This window comes from Hydra viridissima, unplaced genomic scaffold (assembly GCF_058129835.1).
Source record: "Hydra viridissima isolate aposymbiotic clone 2 unplaced genomic scaffold, HvirCarnegie_v1 scaffold_7, whole genome shotgun sequence".
NCBI lineage: Eukaryota > Metazoa > Cnidaria > Hydrozoa > Anthoathecata > Hydridae > Hydra > Hydra viridissima.
The window spans coordinates 17,821,750-17,841,307 of NW_028324306.1; the positions used below are offsets into that span (position 1 = coordinate 17,821,750).

At 28.8% G+C, this 19,558-nt stretch overlaps 1 protein-coding gene across 24 annotated transcripts in view; it reads right to left on the reverse strand.

Moving 5' to 3' along the window:
* Positions 1-2,065: 2,065 nt before the first annotated feature.
* LOC145185023 (ankyrin repeat and fibronectin type-III domain-containing protein 1-like) overlaps positions 2,066-19,558 on the reverse strand; it is a 28,988-nt gene continuing 11,495 nt past the window's right edge. For 6 of the 24 annotated variants that reach the window (XM_090092326.1, XM_090092327.1, XM_090092329.1 and 3 more), the window contains 23 exons: positions 19,299-19,426; positions 18,102-18,223; positions 16,286-16,314; positions 16,037-16,108; positions 12,058-12,233; positions 11,571-11,624; positions 11,396-11,474; positions 8,912-9,015; positions 8,685-8,794; positions 8,515-8,593; positions 7,698-7,808; positions 7,324-7,421; positions 7,153-7,243; positions 6,899-7,009; positions 6,526-6,682; positions 5,669-5,810; positions 5,409-5,522; positions 5,198-5,293; positions 4,778-4,897; positions 4,619-4,662; positions 4,377-4,530; positions 3,319-3,402; positions 2,066-3,191 (listed from right to left, as the gene is read on the reverse strand). In XM_090092326.1, the coding sequence (XP_089948452.1) occupies positions 2,178-3,191; positions 3,319-3,402; positions 4,377-4,530; positions 4,619-4,662; positions 4,778-4,897; positions 5,198-5,293; positions 5,409-5,522; positions 5,669-5,810; positions 6,526-6,682; positions 6,899-7,009; positions 7,153-7,243; positions 7,324-7,421; positions 7,698-7,808; positions 8,515-8,593; positions 8,685-8,794; positions 8,912-9,015; positions 11,396-11,474; positions 11,571-11,624; positions 12,058-12,233; positions 16,037-16,108; positions 16,286-16,314; positions 18,102-18,223; positions 19,299-19,426 (3,289 nt within the window). In that variant the 3' untranslated portion in view covers positions 2,066-2,177. Of the gene's footprint in view, positions 3,192-3,318; positions 3,403-4,376; positions 4,531-4,618; positions 4,663-4,777; positions 4,898-5,197; positions 5,294-5,408; positions 5,523-5,668; positions 5,811-6,525; positions 6,683-6,839; positions 7,010-7,152; positions 7,244-7,323; positions 7,422-7,697; positions 7,809-8,514; positions 8,594-8,684; positions 8,795-8,911; positions 9,016-11,395; positions 11,475-11,556; positions 11,625-12,057; positions 12,234-13,003; positions 13,196-14,708; positions 15,153-16,036; positions 16,109-16,281; positions 16,409-16,513; positions 16,914-18,101; positions 18,224-19,298; positions 19,427-19,558 lie in introns of those variants that run through there. The other 18 variants (XM_090092334.1, XM_090092336.1, XM_090092335.1 and 15 more) reach the window with 14 other exon arrangements.

Below are 19,558 nucleotides of genomic sequence, written 5' to 3' on the forward strand. Positions count from 1 at the left end.
CATGAGCTTCCCAGGGCGGGTATAGTTTGCTGTTTTGGTGTAATTTATCTGACCGATAAATCAGGGTTTGAAATGTAATTTTATTAAATCAACTCAAATAAAAAATAAAAATAAGGCTGGTCGATAAGTAAACTATAAATAGTTGAAATTCTTTACTCAAGAAAATTTTTTCTACCACCTAAACGGAATTAAATACTATGTAATTATAAATAGTTGAAATTTAAAGAAACTAAAAACTAAAGAAAATTTTTTCTACCTCCTTAACGGAAGAAACAGGCAAAAGTTAAATAATCACACAGAAAGGAAAAAAAGAACCAGAAGAAAAAAAGAAGCCATGTGGACGAGGACAACAACAACAATAAAATAGATGGTGCGATGTTTGGGTCTGGAAAATTCCTATATTTAATTGAATTAAGAGAATTCCTTTTTTTGTTTTTGTTTTTTTGTTTTTCGATGAGTTTGAAAAACTTATACTTTTGAGTGGTTCTAGTAAACCTCTTTTTTTGAGTGAGCCGAACGAATTCTTATCTTTTATTAGTGAGTCTGGAGAGTCGTATTTATAGGTCAAGAATTCCTATTTTTTGACTGAAACAATTAAAAACCTATGCAATTATAAACACACTATCTTTTTGTTAATTTTTTTTATTACGGTTTAAAAAGCTGGCTCTGATGTTCAATAAACAAAGAGCTGCCTATGAAAAGTTCCCAATAAATATTTTGAATAAATATTTTGAATATTCACAAAGACTTTCCATGTTCAAGGGTAAAGTACCATGTGTTGCAACTGACAGGGGGGGGGGGGGGGGAGCGGGGCGTGCAAGTTTCTTAAAACGAAGTGTCTTCGTAGAGCGCAATGCTCTCTACATAGCCATAAGCTACTAATAGCACAATATTGTACATGCATACGCAATTATTTTATTATAACAGTCCGATTTATATTTCACAATAAAACTGGTTAAGGTTAGGGTAAGGATTAGGGTTAGGGATAGAGATAGGATTAGGATTAGGATTAGGGTTAGGGATAGAGTTAGGGATAGGGATAGAAATAGGGTTAGGGTTAGGCTTAACATTAACAAGATTTAGCGCATGCGTACAAAGTATTGCGCTCCGAGTAGCATATAGTTGCATAGAGCGCATTGCGCTTCAAGTAGCAACGGCCTTCTTAAAAAGAAAGATAGCAATTCTCCTGTTCACCAACTTTACATTGAAAATTTGAATTAAGCTTTTTGAACAGAAAGGGAAGGTAAATTAAGCATTAAACGACTTAGGGAAAACTGAGGTGAGTTTTTAGCACGAAACCAAAACAAACAACTAAAAGTTGATCTATCGAATTTTGCTATTATGGCCTCGTGGGATGAATAAGCAATCATTCTTAAAAGTAAATTTAAAGAATACTACTCTCCCCAGATTCCTTCCTACAAACGACGTTCCTTTGTAAAAACGACAAGCAAATATGATCAAAACAAATCTTTTTTTTCTTTCTAACGTGATAAAGAAAAGTGAAGCACAGATTTGACAGTCTCGTAAAAAATTTCTAGGACTCTAGGAAATAAAAACTTTGCTGACCAGCGTAATTATAGGAATAAATAACAAGATACTGAAATGCAATAAACCTTGAAATTTTTAAACATATTTAATCGAGTACCAGCGAGCGAAACGTGTAAGAAACTTACGAAATTCTTCTTTTACAACACAACAGCACAACACCAATACTCAACAGCAAATATCTTGACCGAGACAGCTCATTTGTTGTATTAAGTCGGTTTATTAGTAAATTTTATTAGTAATTTTATTATTAAGTCGGTTTATTAGTAAATCGCTCTTTGTAATAACCTGTGCGGTTTAATATTCATTTATAAATATTAAAATATCAAAAAAATATTTATGAATATTATGCAGGAATTTATAAGAATATCAAAAACGAATTTATATGAAAATTACGCACGAATTGATTCCACAGATAAAAACCACAAATATTTTAATTGCGCAGATAAAAACCACCGGCAATAATACGCGTTCTATCGAATACAAATCGTTATAATAAAAAAAAACACGGTATACCATCTTTGTGACGCAACTGACTTTTTATAATTTATCTGCTAGTTAAAAAATACAATGTACACAAAACGAAATTCATTTATAATTAAATAGAAAAATAGCTATGCACTAAAATAATTCTAAACAGAAGTAATAAAACCACAGACGGTCTCATTTTTCAGTTTAAGATGCAAGTTTCCAGTTTCACAAACTTCTCTAAGTTGTATTAGGTTCAAATTTTCCGGTAAAAACTTTTCGCAAGGACCTGTTACCACAGCCAAACACAAGCGGTTTGTTTCTGAAAGAAATTCTAACGAACATTCAGGGTAAGTCCTAAGGAACTGCGTTGCAGCTTTTTCTATAACATCAAACGAAGTGGTTTCTCCATCGACTGTTAATTCGATTGAAGATTGTTCAGTTAAACCTAATTCACGAGTTGCGTATATCGTTAGATAATTTGCGCTTTCGCAATTTACAATATTTTTTTTAAACACGTCGCTTATGAACATTGAGTTATTAACAGAAGTGCTTTTATCTAAATCAAAGGGTAAAGACTTTCTACGGTGATCGAACGACACATCGCTTTCAATCATGCTACTATCAATACTCAGGACGCTTGAGCTCATGTCAAACGAGTCAGAGAGCTCGTCAACCGACTCATCGCAATCGTTAAAAACGGACAGTTTACTTTTTGGCTGAAAATCGTTGGAAGTCATCAAACATGACAGGACACAACCAACATTCAAGTTTTTATCTTGACATGCGTTAAGTGTATCCACTACCCAACGACTAGTTCGCCACAAGGCATCTACCGCTTGCTGAATATCCGCTAACTTGGTCTGTTTTTCCTTTAATAACTTCATTTCATTCTGACAAATACACTCGCGTATGTTTTGTTGCATACAATAATTCTCCAGTTCAAGTATACTAGATAATCTGCAATATGCCGACATGAGCTTTGGTTGATAAGTCATCATGTTAGACATCTCGAAAGACTGAACGGGAATTGATGAATAAGCAGATAAATTGGAAAATATGTCACTTTGGTTAGGAGGTGTGCAAAGGTCTTCTATAGGTGGGCATATTACAATCATCATCACGTCAGAGTTGAGCTCGATTACTTCCTGGTCATAAATACGATGTTCCAAGAATTTCTAAAGATAACCAAAAATTTTTGTGAGCAATAAAAAAAAATCTAATACCGAGAAATGTTTTCTGCTGCTGACTGAAGCTACCGTAAAATAATGATACAAAGTCACGAAAAATATGTCCATATAATACCTCTTTAGGAATGCCAAGTTGAGAGAAAAGCTTGTTCACAGCTCGCATGAGCTTCATTTGAAACAAACCAGGAGACGTATCGGACTAATTGAATAAAATTTTAAAAATAAATCATGAAAATTTTAATTTAAAAAGATATTTCTACAGCTGTGTTCAAAATAACAGTTTAAAAGTAAGAAAAGAAAGATTTTGCTTTCGTCAGACCGCAAGATAATGTGCCATTATTTCAAAGGGCAATGGACACGTTCCTCGGCAAACGCTAAACTCTTTTCAGAAGTAGCACACTTCTAGAGTTTTTAGCTTTGAATTCTGTATCAAATGTCTTCTTATTACCACAGTACCAGCAGTAAAATTCAAATCCTATTTAATCTTGACGTAATTTTTAAATTCTGTTTGACTAAGCATACGATGCTTTATACTCGTCTAACATTTGTAATTCTCTTTCTTCCTCCTTGCTTCACCTTTCGATCAAAGCTTGAATGCACTGGCAATCATGATAGGTAAACATTCGAAATCTTGTATTTCTCAAAAGGTTCTTTCTGACTCACGAAGATTTCTGATCAATTATCTTATTTTTAAAGTAAATTTTAAAATTTTCAGAAAAAAAAAAAAAAAAAAAAATTAACAGAATCTGGAAATGAACTGTATCAATAAATGCCAAAACATATATATCATTTTCATTTTTAATCCACAAGAACAATCCATGTAAATACCACTATTTTTTTGAGTACTTAAAATAACATAAAATCAAAGAATTTTTCCAGTTTATGGAAATTTGTGGAATCTTCGAAATGATTCGAGTCGTCTGGTTGTTGCTACAAACTATCCTTCTGAAATAATATTTGATCAATTTCTTCATTAATAGTATAAAACTAAAGTCCATACTTCATCAATCACTGCTATTTTTTTAACACAGTTGTATATAGTTAAATAATATCAATTAGGAACTCTTGTTTAAATGCAAGTAATTAACGCAACGAGGAAAATCGTTTTACTAAAAAAATCGTTTTCTGAAGAGGGGAGAACGAGGAAGATGAGGAGAAAAACAACAAACGTACGCTTTGGTTTTTGATCCAGTTCCATTCGTTTTTGGTCACGTTAGGAACATCTTGAATCTTAACGTAAGGCAACACATTTGTATGATTGTTAGGAACAATTACAGAAAGTGTGTCAACGGTCGTCTGCAGCTTTAGATAACCAAGATATAAGCCTCTGCAGAAAGAAAAGAAAAATCAGAAGGTACACACTAAGATTTCAAAAATAAATTTTTAAACTTTTTTTATAAAAATCGTAGGATTACCTTGATAAAACTGATCGCGAACGACGATGAGAAGAAATGTGTTCCTAAAACATTTTCTTTCAAAAATTAACACATGTTTAAAGCCACAGAAATTTAATACATTGTCCCCTTTTATACAGAAGAGATACTTTGAAAGAGTAAAGCTCTTTTGTTTATTACCTGAATGGAAGGAATAAGCTTCTCAGCGGCAATCACGTGTTCAGTGTTACTTTTCTTAATCAGCTTTTTTATAGGCATCCATTTCATTGTCGTAGAGCGGTAATTATTTAAGTGCTTCTTCTAAAATATTTAAAGGTTAAAAATTACGAAGCTCGTTCAAAAGCTAATAAACATTATCTTTCGGACGAGCGACGAGCGACAGAATCGTCATAAAGTACAAACTAGACAAAGTATAAACTTCAAACTTGTTTTTGTACAAGTTTGCAGAAGCAATCCATGTTTCTCGCAATAAAACTTTGAAGTTATTTTGCTCATAAAACCACATATTCATGTGCTGTTTTTTCGTTCAAATCTCAATAGTGGAAAAAGAGTTTTAAACATTAAAATGATTGTTGTAAACAAGACAACGTTGATATTTACCTTTACGCAGTTTACAGACAAAAGGAGTATACTGCCATGACTATCTCGAAAAGGTTTATAGTGGATGGGACCAAGATCATATACCCCTGTAGCATTCTAAAAAGAAACCCCCCAAAAAATAAAAAGCTAAAAGAAATTTTAAAAAAAATGATTGTAAATCTATATTTATATCAGTAATACAAATGAAAGATAATAAATAACAAAAAATTACCATTAAAGAGAGAGCAGACTGTATGAGCTTCCTTCGTATTTCAACAGAATGAGAGGAATAAGATTTTGCTGATATGTACATCATATGTTGAAGATCTTCCCATGTGCAGGATGTCTAAAATTAAGCAGAAAGAGTTCATTTATTGTGCCAATTTTAAGCATATTGTTACATGCTTCAAATGTTAGCGAGAATTAAAATCACGAAAACATTAACTTTCTTATGATTTCATAAAAAAAAAAACCTGCTTGAAAAAAAATCACCTTAGAAAACCAATAAAATTCTTGCGTAAATGACTTTGAATAGTTGTCATCACATTCAACTATAGGCAGATTTTCATCTGTAGTAACCAGCACACGTGTTAGATCTTCGCTGTAAAGAAGAGATGCCAAGTAAATCCCACGACTAAAAACAAAATAATCACAAATTTAAATCATGCAAATTAAATACAGGTGGCAGAAAAAGTTATCATACAAAAGCATAAACAGCAAAAACTGTTATTCCTGTTAAAACTTTAATTTTAAATAAAATAATTCTAAAAAACGCTATAAGAATACAAAAAAATAGTAAAAACACATGTTGTACTAAAAGAAAGCAGCACTTAGCTCACTTTCAAAGGTTATGTTTTTATTTCCACACCTTTTTTACACCCAACTTCAAAAGTTGAATATAATTGTTATGTATCATAATCCAATCGTTATCAAAGAGTAATACGGTGTCTATTATTGAAATATTTTTAAGATTTCACTGTATATGCTTAATTTGTTAATCTGATTTATATTTACAAGCCACTCTATTTATGCTAAAATGGTAATATGTTAAAGTTATGTTAAGACTTCTTGTAGTGATGTGTATGCCATCATTTATTAGCTGTTGCTTTGGTGACTTGTAAACAAAAATATTAGTACTTATATGGTAGCATGAACTCATCAACAAGTAAAATGCAAGTTTGTTGTAACCTTTGTAATCACATTGGAAATATAACTGTTGGTGAATGAATGTGCACTCGTGAGTCAATTAATCAATGATATTTACACTACAATTTATGATAAATAAAAAATAATGATAAATATAATTTATGATACATATCATTTATGATGCAAAAATTTTAAGTGATTACCCTTTTATTTTCTTTAGCAGTTTTGGTGCTGAGTTAAAAATGAGGTTTGTGTACTTGTGAAAGCTTTTTATCACCATGTTCTTTTTGCTGTGTTGGTAAAGTTTTAATTCAATATTTGAGATGTGGAGAGGACTTTTTGCTTCATCGTCTGATGAGTCTGAAAAAATTAAAAAAACATTAAAAACCCTGCTTACACTTTTCCCTGGCAAAAGTTTATTTTTCTCAATACCAAAATCTTATTTTTCATAAAAAGACTCTTGATCTTGTGCACACTTCTCTTGTCACAAAGTCAGTTAATTTTTTTCAATTCTAACCTCACTTTTTGTAACAAGACCCTCACTCGCCTCTTACATTTAATAAGGATGTTACATACAATCAGATGTCCTTATTTGCTTATGATAGGAGTATAATTGTTCAAGCAAGTTACAAAGTTGGTCAGTTGCACCATAATATCTTGGCAAACTATCATCACATTCATGCCACGCTAATGAAAAACAATACATATACATACATATATACATATATATTTTATCTTATAATCACCTTCCAGATACAATATTAGACATTTCTCAACAACTTATACATCAATTTAAAGCAAAAAAATACCAACTGTTAACTCAATCTTACAGGAGGGAATAACAGCACTTGGACTTGGATGACCCCAAGGAGAGTACCCTTTTATATTTCCAGCAGAGACGCGCACATACCAGCAGATGTTCTAAAAAGAAATAAAGAACCGAATAAAAAATAAATAAAAACAAATTTTAACAGGCTCTCAGAAAAATGGTGCTTGCTCACCTTTTCCAAGGAGTTTATTGTGTAATTCAGATTAAGCATGTCTGTAATTGTGAACTCCCCCTCAATCACAGAAAAATCATCATAACGACTCCACTCAACTAAAAGAAATATTCAATAAATTAATTTCAATATAAACTTGCTTTTTAAATTATCAATTGACTCATTTATAAGTAAACCATTTTCTAATAAAATTTATACTTTTTGTTGATAATTAACTTTTTAATTTATTTTTGTATTAATAATTGTTAATTTTTATCTTCTTCATATGTTATTTGAAATAATTTAAGTCAAAATTTTACAATTAAAAATTCGACGAATATAAAAAGTTTTCGAAAAAAAAAAACAACAAAAAAACCCTGAACCAAAAGGAATACCTTTGTATCGTGTGATGATCTCTTTGCTTTCATGAGGTGAAGCAATCATAACCACAACTGAGTCACTTGTTAATGGTGCAACTGTGACTTGAGGTGGCTTTGATGGAGAATCTTAAAGAAAAACAACGATACATCAGTAGTAATTATATAGCAACTATACATCTTTATTGCTTCTCTTTAGTTATTAAAAAATCTTTTAAGATACTTTTAAGATCTTTTAAGACTGCATACAAAGTTTAAATAAAGATACAGATGCAGGATGTTGACTACCAGACAGTATTATTGTTTAATAATATTGCTTTAAACGCATACTTCTGTTTACTTACTTGTATGCATCATTGTTTACAAAACATTCTTTTAAAACTCAAGGTGAACCCCTTTAAAGTTTAGAAAAGAATACTGATCCCTCATACAATCAATACTATTATTACACTATTTTACAATTTACTAAAATGCTCTTTGATAACTGCATATCCCAATTTTCAACAAATAAGATAAAGATTCTCAACTATTTGTAATGAAACCATTCTTTTCTGAATAAAATTATTCAACTCTCATTCCGTTTCTCCATTACATAACATTTCTTTGTATATATGTGTGTGTATATATTTAAACAGACATAAATACTAAAGAAATGAAACATAAAAAACCTCATATGTGTGTAACTCTAAACCATTCCTAGTCATATCTTAGTGATTGAAATTCTAAAGTCTGTAATCATATGTAAAAATGTACTAAATTTTTAATCAATTTTTATGTGCAAGCTTCTTTAAGCTTTTTTTTTCTTTCACTAAACAACTTTAAAATTGATAGTTACCTGAATTAAGAAGTCCATTTTGCATTACTTTTAACATGTACAATTTCCATTCCAGTTCTCTCAGTTGTCGTTCATTATCCTATTGTTGTTAATAGATTATAATTAAACCATTACAATACTTTGAATATTCTATTTAATAAAATTGAACAAATTGAATCAAATAAAAAAACCTTCATTTCACCAACAGCACTGACTGAAGTCATTGCTAAACAGTTCACAGTTTCTTCAGCATTTTCTATTAATCTGTTGAGATGCTCAAGTTTCTTTTCTGGACTGCTGTCTAACCATAAAACAATTTACATATTTACAACTAATTTATATTTTTAAAAATTTTAACACATAATAATTGAAAAGACTACAAATACACAGCAATATTTTGTAAAATGTTAAAACATACATAACAGATTCTCTTTTGCACCATGGCTGAGCAACAAGGAAACCATTTCTTTTTCTCCATTCATTGATGCCACATCCAACGCTGTGAACTGGTCACTGTTTAACCTGTTTTTAAATCAATAAACAAAAAATAAATTCAAACTTTTATAAAAATGTATCTCGATGTAAAGTTAATATTTTAGAAGTGAAGCAAGTGTAAATTAAGTAATTTTAAGCAAAAAAAATCTTTTGAAAAAAACAACTGAATAATAAAGTACTGTAATTTAGAAAAAACTAACTAAATGTGAAAGAAACAACAGTTATTTTTTATTTCTATTTCTTCTTTATTTATTCCATTCTTGCCAACTATTTTTTTTAACACTCTAAAAGAGTTAAAAAATAGGTGGTAAAAATAGATGAAGCCTAAGTACAATGAAACAAATCCTAATTTTTCTTAACTTAAACAAAATGTGACCTCAAAATTACTATATGGAATTATATATTTAACCTAATTGCTTTATTAAACTTATTTCATAAAACTTTTTAAAACTTTTCATGACTTTATACAAAGCTTTGTTGTCAAACAAGTGAAGTTAATTTCTGCATCACTTAAAGTAGTAGTCGTATATGTTGCACAAAAGAATTGATGCTACTGTGCAAAAGAACAAGGATATCTGGATGAAAAATCTGATTTGATTTTTCCAGTCACACAGAAAATGAGGAAATGTGCCTTTAAAAGAATCATCAATAGGAGAAAAATGCAAAATATCACTTCGGGTTCAAGTGATTGTGTGATGCAAATTTTTTTGGAGCAGAAATTAAAGGCAGAAAGAGTTACGTTGCTATTGAAAAATTGCATTTTCAATAAGCTTCAAATCAATACAAATAAAGCTTGACAAGGCGTTGAAGAGTTATGATGAATGTGTAAAGAGGGGGAAAATATGATGTTCTGAATAAACCTTTTGATACTACTGATTATTTTGAAGTTAATGGTCAATGGTTATCCGCTGAAGACAAACAACTCAACCATAAACAAGTGAAAAGCAAACAAAAAGTAGGGTACTCAACTGGTAAAGTTGCAAGCAAGGAAACCATTCACTCTTCAAAGAAATGAAAACTGATTGCAGAAGAGTATCAACAAACAAAGCTGCTAAAATCTACAAGCAATTGTCACATAATACCATCAATATTTCAATAAGGCAAGCAGCAATCTACAAGTCAACATTCAAAAAGGCTAATAAATTTAAGGCTGAAGTGAGCGATCAAAATGTAAGGACCAATGTTTTATGAATAACTTCTCAGCTTATGGAACATTGGTTCTTACATTTTGATGGCTTACTTCATCAAAGAATGTGAATACTTTGAAAGAAAAAACCAAAGTGAAGTTAGACCTATTGCATTTAAAGATGGCAAGGCTAAAACTATTGCTGTAGGAATTGCAAAAGTTCTTGATGAATACAACTTGTAGCATTCAATATGATATATGCTGAGACAAATAGTGTTAACGCTGGGAAAAACTATGGAGCAGCTGACCAACTGCACAGAGTATTCTTGGAGAAGGATATCAACCACTCACAATTTATCAGTTGTCAGTACCACATTTTATTAGAATTCTCTGATTTTAGTGAAATTCTCTGATTGGATAAAAAACTTGCTGTTAGCACAAAGTTGCCAAACATCAAGTATCCATTTGAACTTTTGAAGAAGTATGAAGAACTTAAAGCATAGATTGTGAATAAAACAGAACAAATTTTTGATAAATCACACTGGAGAAATGTGATGATATGAAATGGTGGGAAATATTTGTACCATCTAACAAGAGTGTTCAGATTCTTTGAGGAAAATGGACATTTTCGATTAACTTTTGGAAAATTCCTAATATTCTAGCCACTTATACACTCATTCTCATACCTACAACAAGGACAAGTTTGGAGAAGGTATACAAATTTGTTTTGTATGACTGGGCAGACTATTGGTTAACCGTTTAGATGTACAATGAAAATTACTTCAAGAAGTTGTCAGAAATATTGTATTGCACCCGTACACAAAAGTAATGCAGCCATTGTAGAAATAAGAATCTAAAATCAAGATACCAACATGTAATAATTATCCCCAATATGCAATCAAAGTGTTGCATGAACTTTATACTGTCTGAAAAAACAGAGAAAAGCTGCAACTTAGGTTTATTCCAAACAGTAAACAGTAATAAAAATTGTACACAGATTAGAACATTTGTAAGCTCTGTTGTTGTTGTTTGATACATGCATGCAGTAATACAAACAACATGAAAAATGTATTTCTTGTTTCTGGGTGACTTTTTCTAAAAAGATATTGAAATGACGTTTCATTTCCTTTTTCTTATGCAAAAGTTCATCAAATTAAGCTATAGGAACATTATATTGTAAAAATATTATAACCTTATTCAGCAACAAGTTGAACAGGCTAAATTTTTTAACATCATTTTAAGAAAAATATTTTTTTCTCATAGATAAACAAAATGACTAACTCATTTATATCAAAATCAATGGTATCAATGCATTTTTGCAAATCATCTATATCCTTCCTCTCAATAGCATCAAACAAAGCTGAAAATAAAAATAAAATACAAGAAAATATAAAGTATATATAGCAAATTGATCATTATACACAAAATGAGAAGTTTAGTACATATAACTTTCTACCATCAACTCCACTTTTTATACTCTTCAATCCTTTTGATCGGATTTCTTTTAGACCTAAATTAAATTCAAAATGCCAAAAACACTATGCAGCATTTATAAATTTAAATATAATATAGCATTAAATTTAAATACAAATTTTACAAAAATATTACATGAATATATACCTGTATATATGGATATAAACATGTATATACTTAAACACAAATTTTGTAGAAAGATCCCATGGATATATACATGTATGTATATACGTATATGTATGTGAATACATCTATAAATATGTGTGTGTGTGTATATATATATATATATATATATATATATATATATATATATATATATATATATATATATATATATATATATATATATATATATATATTATATGAGTGTATACATGCCTGAAAAAATGTATGAATGTAGACACATATACACATACAGACATGAATGCACACATACAGAAATACATTCATACACATATTTATATATTTACCTGATAGAGCTGTGTCTGTTTCATTAATAGCAATCTTCCGTCGAAAACCAGTCCTTTGATTCACAGACGATGACCTTAAAAATCCATTTTTATTTGAGCTCCCATTTTGCTGCACACTTTTACTAGTTTTATTGGAATCTGGTAGAAAATCAAGACTACTTGCTCGACGTCGTAAACTAAAAGCAAAAAAGTATATAAATAATAATGCTATATTCTTTTTATAATTGAAGTTGCAAAGTTGCAATCCCACATAAAACAAAAAAAAACACTTTAAATTCTCTTTTCCATTGTAATGTATAATAACAAAGTTAAAGTAAAAATACTACCTATGCCATTTATCTTGGGCCACCCGTTATATTTATATATATACATATATATATATTGTAATTGTAATAAAAAATGAAAGATAATTTTGAACAAATTTGAAAGCAATTTAAAATTTAACTTTCTGTTTCTAACCAAAACAATTTACTCTAACTCGTACTCTGCCTTTAAAAAAAAAGAAATGAACAGAGTAACCAGTGCTTTTCTAGACATGAAGAACTGGATGTTTTAAATAAACTTTCCCCCCTAAGTTTTCTAGAAATAGAATAATCTATAGATAACATATTGCTTCTTATTCACTACAGCTTGTTGCTTGTGTCACTTTTTTTTCATACTACTATTAAAATCATCTGCACTTTTTCTAAAATTAAAGTAATGATTATCATTAATTCTATTAAATCAGGAGGCTGCTTTAGAAAGCTCAGTCAAATACTCTAGTACAAACTACAGAAACTCAAAACTTGAATTCAATTTAGCATGCTATTAGTGTGGGTTTATATCAGCTGTGTACAAATAAAATGACTTTCTGTACAAATAACATATAGCATGATACAAAATCTAAACATTTTAACATATAGAGAAACTTTAGAAAATGGTAAAAGACCATTACAAAAACACATACCTAAGTAATAAAATATTGCTGGCATCCTCTGTGTGTATAAGACTAAAAGCTCGAGATAATTTGTTAGGCCGTTTTAAACTCATTTAAAGATTTTAACCCATAGAAAGATACTAGCCATCAAATAACAGTTTGAAATGTGAAATAACTTTGTAAATAAAAAAAAAAAACCAGAAAAATTTCTCACAAGTGTTTTACTCATTAATAAAAGAGAAAAGCATAAACACAGATTGAGCTTAGATTATTATCACCACATTTGTATCAAGACCCGACAATAAAAAAACTAAAAGAAATAATAGGGTAAAAGGAATTTTATAATATAAAATCAAAAAAGAATAAAATAGAAAAAAAAACACCAATGCAAAATCATAAATGTTCTAGAAAAGAATAATCCCCAAACGACTTAGTGTTTGTAAAAGGAAATGGATGAATTATTAATGATCTTTAACACAACAGAATTCAAAGAACTAAAACAAACTTCTCATCAATCTTAATTGGAGTTCACACAAAAATAATCATAAGGTTTATAAACAAATTGTGCACAGCCTCCATATTGGTTGCATACTTTTTGTACATTTTAAAAAAGAAACTTTACCATATTTTTTATTATTTGCTTAGAACCTGTCTGGTTTATAAAGATAGTGCATTACAAAAAGAAACACAGCAGGAAAGTATGTTATATTTAATTCTTTTTTTTTTACATTAGTAAAAATCTATGTTAATAACAACCAAACAACAACCAAACAGTAGGAAGAAAACTTTGAAAGACTTAGACAAAAAAAAATTGGATTCCAAAATTGAAATTAGAATTAACATAGCAAAAACCATTCTTAAAAAGATTCTTAGATTAACACAGTGGTGTAAAATAGAGCTTTGCACAATTCAAACTCATAAGAACTTTTGCATATCCACAATATTTACATAAAGACAAAAGAATGAGAAAAATGTCCTCTGGTGAGATTAAAAAAACTAAAGATAAGAAAAAAATAAACCTAGAGTGTTTTAACATCACCTAAAGAATATTATTTTAAAAAATTTCAAAAGTTTGTAATTGTGTTATGTTAAACAATACAACAATTATAAACTTTGTAATATCTTTTATTCAGAAGTCAACAAACTAACAGGCTCACTATTACTATTATATATTACTAAACAATAGTTATATATAACAATTACTACTTTATACATACATACATACATACATACATACATACATACATACATACATACATACATACATACATACATACATACATACATACATACGTATGTACGTACGTATGTACATACCTACATACATACATACATACATACATACATACATACATACATACATACATACATACATACATACATACATACATACATACATACATACTTACATACATACATACATACATAAATACATACATACATACATACATATATGTATATATATATATATATATATATATATATATATATATATATATATATATATATATATATATATATATATATAAACGTTTAGTCTTAAAACCTTAAAAGACTTTAAGAAACATTTTAAAGTTATAATATGTGATAGAATTACTTTTAATGAACTTTAAAGAACTTTAAAGAAATTGTAAAATTATTTAACAAAATATAAGAATAAATTTTAGGATTGCATTTTTTTTTTTTGTTTTTAAAGTTTTACATCAAAGTAAGAAAAACAACAAACATTTATTACCGAGGATTCTGTGAATTCAGTTGTTGGAGACTTCTTCTTTTAAAAAAGTCCCTTTCATCTGGTATTTTGCTTTTCTTTTGTAGAAATGACCTGCTGTGAGACAAGTTTTTTGCTATTTGGGCAAAGCCAGTTTTCTGAGTTGGAAAACTTTTTTTGGAGCTAATGCTTTTTGGTGATTTAAGAGAAACCCTAAAACTATGTCTACAAGCTGATCGAACCCATTGGTCATAAGTTATTCCAATATGGCTTAAAGGAGATGTATTTTCAAATTCAAGGTATGCAACAGACATTATGAAAAATCTACCACTAAGATGAAAATCAACTACAAGATATTACTAAATTTATCTAATATATTACAAAAGAAATTGAAAGATTTATTAAAAAGAACATTTGTTCTTTATACAGCAAATTTTTAACTAAACATTACATGTACAATTTTCTTATAACAAAAACTGATATTTGTGACATAATCACTAAGTAAACACCATTCAAACACAGGACCAAACTAAAAACCTCAAAGGAATACAAAGAATAGGCCTTTATACATTTTACTTAAGAAAATAAATCTGAGTAAGATTCATACAAACACATTAATCACCAACTTGAGTTCTCAAATTACAAAAAAAAAACAAAAAAAAAAACTGTTATATGCATCTATATACATTTTTATATACGTTATATATCTATATACGTATTTATCTAAATACATTTTTGTCATGGTATAATTCAGGATCTAAAGTTAATCTTTAGAAAAAGAAAAAAAAAAGCTCTTAAAACATTTTTAATAGGAAAGATTGAACTATGGCTTAAATTTTTTAACTAGCTTTATGATGAACAATGTTTTTTAGAAACTTTTTCTAATCCCAGATTTGTTCAGATTAATCTAAAATGGCCAAACACAATAGAACAGATTGCACATTAAATTTCAACTCGTTAACAACATAATTATGCAATCATATACAATGAGATAAAAACAAAATAAAAGTAAACAGAAGCCTGATCATGTGATCAATTTGTAAAAAGTATGAGGTTTTTAGAATGGGTTAACAAGTCACCTCAAGACTGTGGGAAAATTATATTTTAGGAAATTAGAGTTAATTTCTTATACAAAATTTTCATGTAAATGCTTCTTTACAAAAATGGTATTACATCATATTTTGGGAAAATTTTATTAAAAAACAAAGATACTAATATCTATACTTTAAAAAAAGTTTTAAATTTTTTGTAATCTTAATGTAAATGAAAAGTTAGAGAATTGATAACTCAAATATAGAAATGTCATGTTGTCCAAGTACTTTACTAGATAAGATGAAAAAAAAAAAGAATACCTTCCACCACCATCTTGACTGTGTTTTTTTTGGTTAGAAGAGGTTTTCATCGTTGCATAGTCACTTTCAAAGCTGAAAAATATTAAAAACAAACTCAGAAAAAATTTATTATCTGTCTACAAAATGCTTTTTGAACAATTCCCAACCCTGAACTGCTAAAACTACAAAATTATCAAAATATAGAAACTTCTGCTTTTTAAACGAAAACAGATAAATAAGTAGCACAAACAAAAAAAAAAATTAACCTACAGAGGAGCACCTGGCGATGATTTTTGATGCTGAAACAATTATGAAAGTTTTTCAACATGCAATCATGAAAATTATAATGATCATAAAATAATCAGATCATCATAAATGTATAATCAAATTAACCTAAATTGCACAAATATAAACAACATAATCTTTACTATTTTGTACAAGATAATTCATTCAAATATTTTAAATATCTGAAACATAGGATTGGAGAAAACTCCCAACCTGCTTTCCACAAATAGCAGCAATTTTATGAAGGTCTGTTGAAATCAAATTAAGACTTGTCATAGTCACACAAAGGTCAACAACCCCAAAGAAAGCTATTTCTTTGGTTGACATTTTTTCAAAAGTCATTTCTTTTTGCCTGTCATTTGAAAGCACATCGGGGATATCTAATAAACACGGTTTACTCTTTTTTTTTATTGGTAGGTGTGGCTTAAGATTCTTCATGGAATAGTGCTGTTCAAGGTGGTTTTCCGATCTTCCAGCCATTTAAATGTTAAGCTTTAAAGTTTAAAAACCTTAATCATCAATTCTATTTATGTCAAGTTTAACAAACATCCATTAAAACAAACCAATGGAAAGTACAAACATAACAAAACTAACTCCATCAACTTAAAAACAAAAATATCAGAAGAATAAAACAGAGTAGGGAGAAAAGATTGTATATAGCCATTAATTTTAATTCCACTTGATTACAATTACTGTTAACATTTGCACTTTCATGACAGGTATACCTAAATTACTCTTTGAAGTTTTTCCCTCCCAGGGGATGTGAAAGCCAAATTTTTTTTAATTGATAAACAACATTTTAGTTGTATGGGATATAAGGTGCACATGAACACATACAATTGTAAACTAAAAATATTTGCAACTATGTGCATATATAAAAACATACTTGTTATAAATTTATTAAGCTCTTTTAAAGGAGGTGTTTTCACAACTTTGTGATGATCCCTATCAATCACCAAAACACAAACAACCCATCCGCAATACAACATTTTGTTGTAACAAAGTAAATATAGATTCTCAAAAAATTGTCAAAAAATCGAAAAATTTTGAAGTCATAAAACTAATACTAAAATTAAAAGAATTTTACAATAAATAAAAAAGTACATGACAGTTATTCTTATTCTCCCAATAAACTTCAATTGCCAAACAGGAAATCGTAACCTTAACTAAATCTTACACATTTCTTAATGCATAAGCTTATTTCAGAAATATAAAAAGTTATTAGTAAAATATCTACATAAGCTTCAGCCACAAATGCATCGTGATAATCGAGTTAAAAACTCTTTTAAGGAAAATGATGTCAAAAAATGTAATTATTTAAGATTTTTCTCTGCCTTCTACAAAAATATTTCTTAAAGTAGAAAATAATTACTTGTAAGAGGTTTAATTGAACCCCAAGCTAGAAAATTTCAAAATAGAAAAACATGATCTTTTGAAAAAAACTCATCAAAAAAAAAAGAAATCCCAAACAACAAAAAACTGTTGGATACCATATTTTTGTCTAACTAAAACATGAATAATCAATATCTATCTATGCCATGTGAATAAAAGTGAATTTAGAGGAAGATAATACTTATCAAAACCTCATAAGTTGTAATCAATCAATCACCCATTTTAATTTCTATGCAAACAAAACATGATTGTTTGCAAGCTTATTTTCAAAGCCTTTGTTAACTTTCTTTAAAACAAAAATCACACTCAAAAAACTTAAATCTCAGTTTTAAAAAAACAAACAATAATTGTAAAGTTAAGCAATAAATAAATATTGAACTAACAAAAAATGAACAAAAACAGAGCTTACATTTGACGATAGAATCTGGTTGTGATTGTAGTAGGGTCTGATTGTAACATTTGCAAAAGGTGTGTTTTCTGTTGTTGAGCAAGAATAAACATTCAGCTCATCATCCAGACACCATTCTGAAGCTACAATATAAAAATTCAAATAATCAAACAGGGCTTTTATGGTTTATCCATACAAGGAATTTCTCATTCATTCCATGTGTGCTTTATTAATCTGTGGAAATAATTTTTTTTTCTGAAATAAAACTTTAAACTTTCTTACTGGTGCCAAAACCACAATCATCTCTCAAGTTTAAGTAGTTTATTAGTACACAATTTAACTTTGTTATCTTGGTGAATTTTATCATGTTAGATGACTATCATTTAATTTTAATGATAGTTATAATTTATTGCTGGAAAATATTATCTCTATGATGGTAGCATTTATTGATTAATGTTAAAGGTTGAATCAGCTTATAAAAATAAGCAATAATATTTAAAGAGAAATATGAAACACTGAACTTACATAACTAATTTAAGCATAATATTCACATCAGCTTACCAGACAAATAAATTGCTAACAAGTGCTGATTAAGTACAAATAATTGAAATTAATGTCAGAAATCCTTAAGAGGCAAATCTAGAAAAATGTGTCAATCAAAAGTAATCAATAATAATATAAGGTGCTGGAAAGTATATTATTGTTTACAATGTAAGAAAGTGGAAAAAAGCTGATTAAATTTAAAAATGATAAAAAGACATCAAAAAGATGACTGAAAACACCACTGTAAACAGAAGGACTATCCTTTTAAGTAAATAGTTACAAATCCTATCAACTAAAGAAGAAACAGATGCAAAAGATGTACAGAATTCTGAACTCAGTCTTCAAATAAATAAACAGTGAAAAACATTTTTCTCAGCTTTTTTGATTTTTATGTAATCAACAATTTTTGACTACATTCACCAAAAAAATTTAGAAAAATCATTATACATCTCAAAACTTATGATTATTATTTAAATCCTAAACAATTGCATTTATAGTGTCATCTCGAGTTGAATCATAAAAACAAAATTTACATTTCAATTTTATTGTAATAATCATGAATATAGCAGCAAAAAAAAAAAACTATTGCTACGCTCTCTAAAAAAATAAAAAGCAATTCCTTCTAGGAATTAAATCAGAAACCTTAAACAATGATGCAAACAAAAGGAGTACTACCTCCACTGCACGGATGAACATTCAGAGAATTTAATTTGGTCAGACACTCTTCTGAATGCTTGCGATAAAGAGATGAAGAGCGCAAATACACCATTGGACTTCGAAAAGGATGTGGCTTTTGGTGAACACTGAAAATGAAAAAAAAGGTAATCATATATTAAAAACAAAATTTAGATAAAAATTAGATAAGTAAATATGATAAACAAATAATTGTGGAAATAAAGCATGAACATTAGAACAAAATCTTACTTAAACAACAC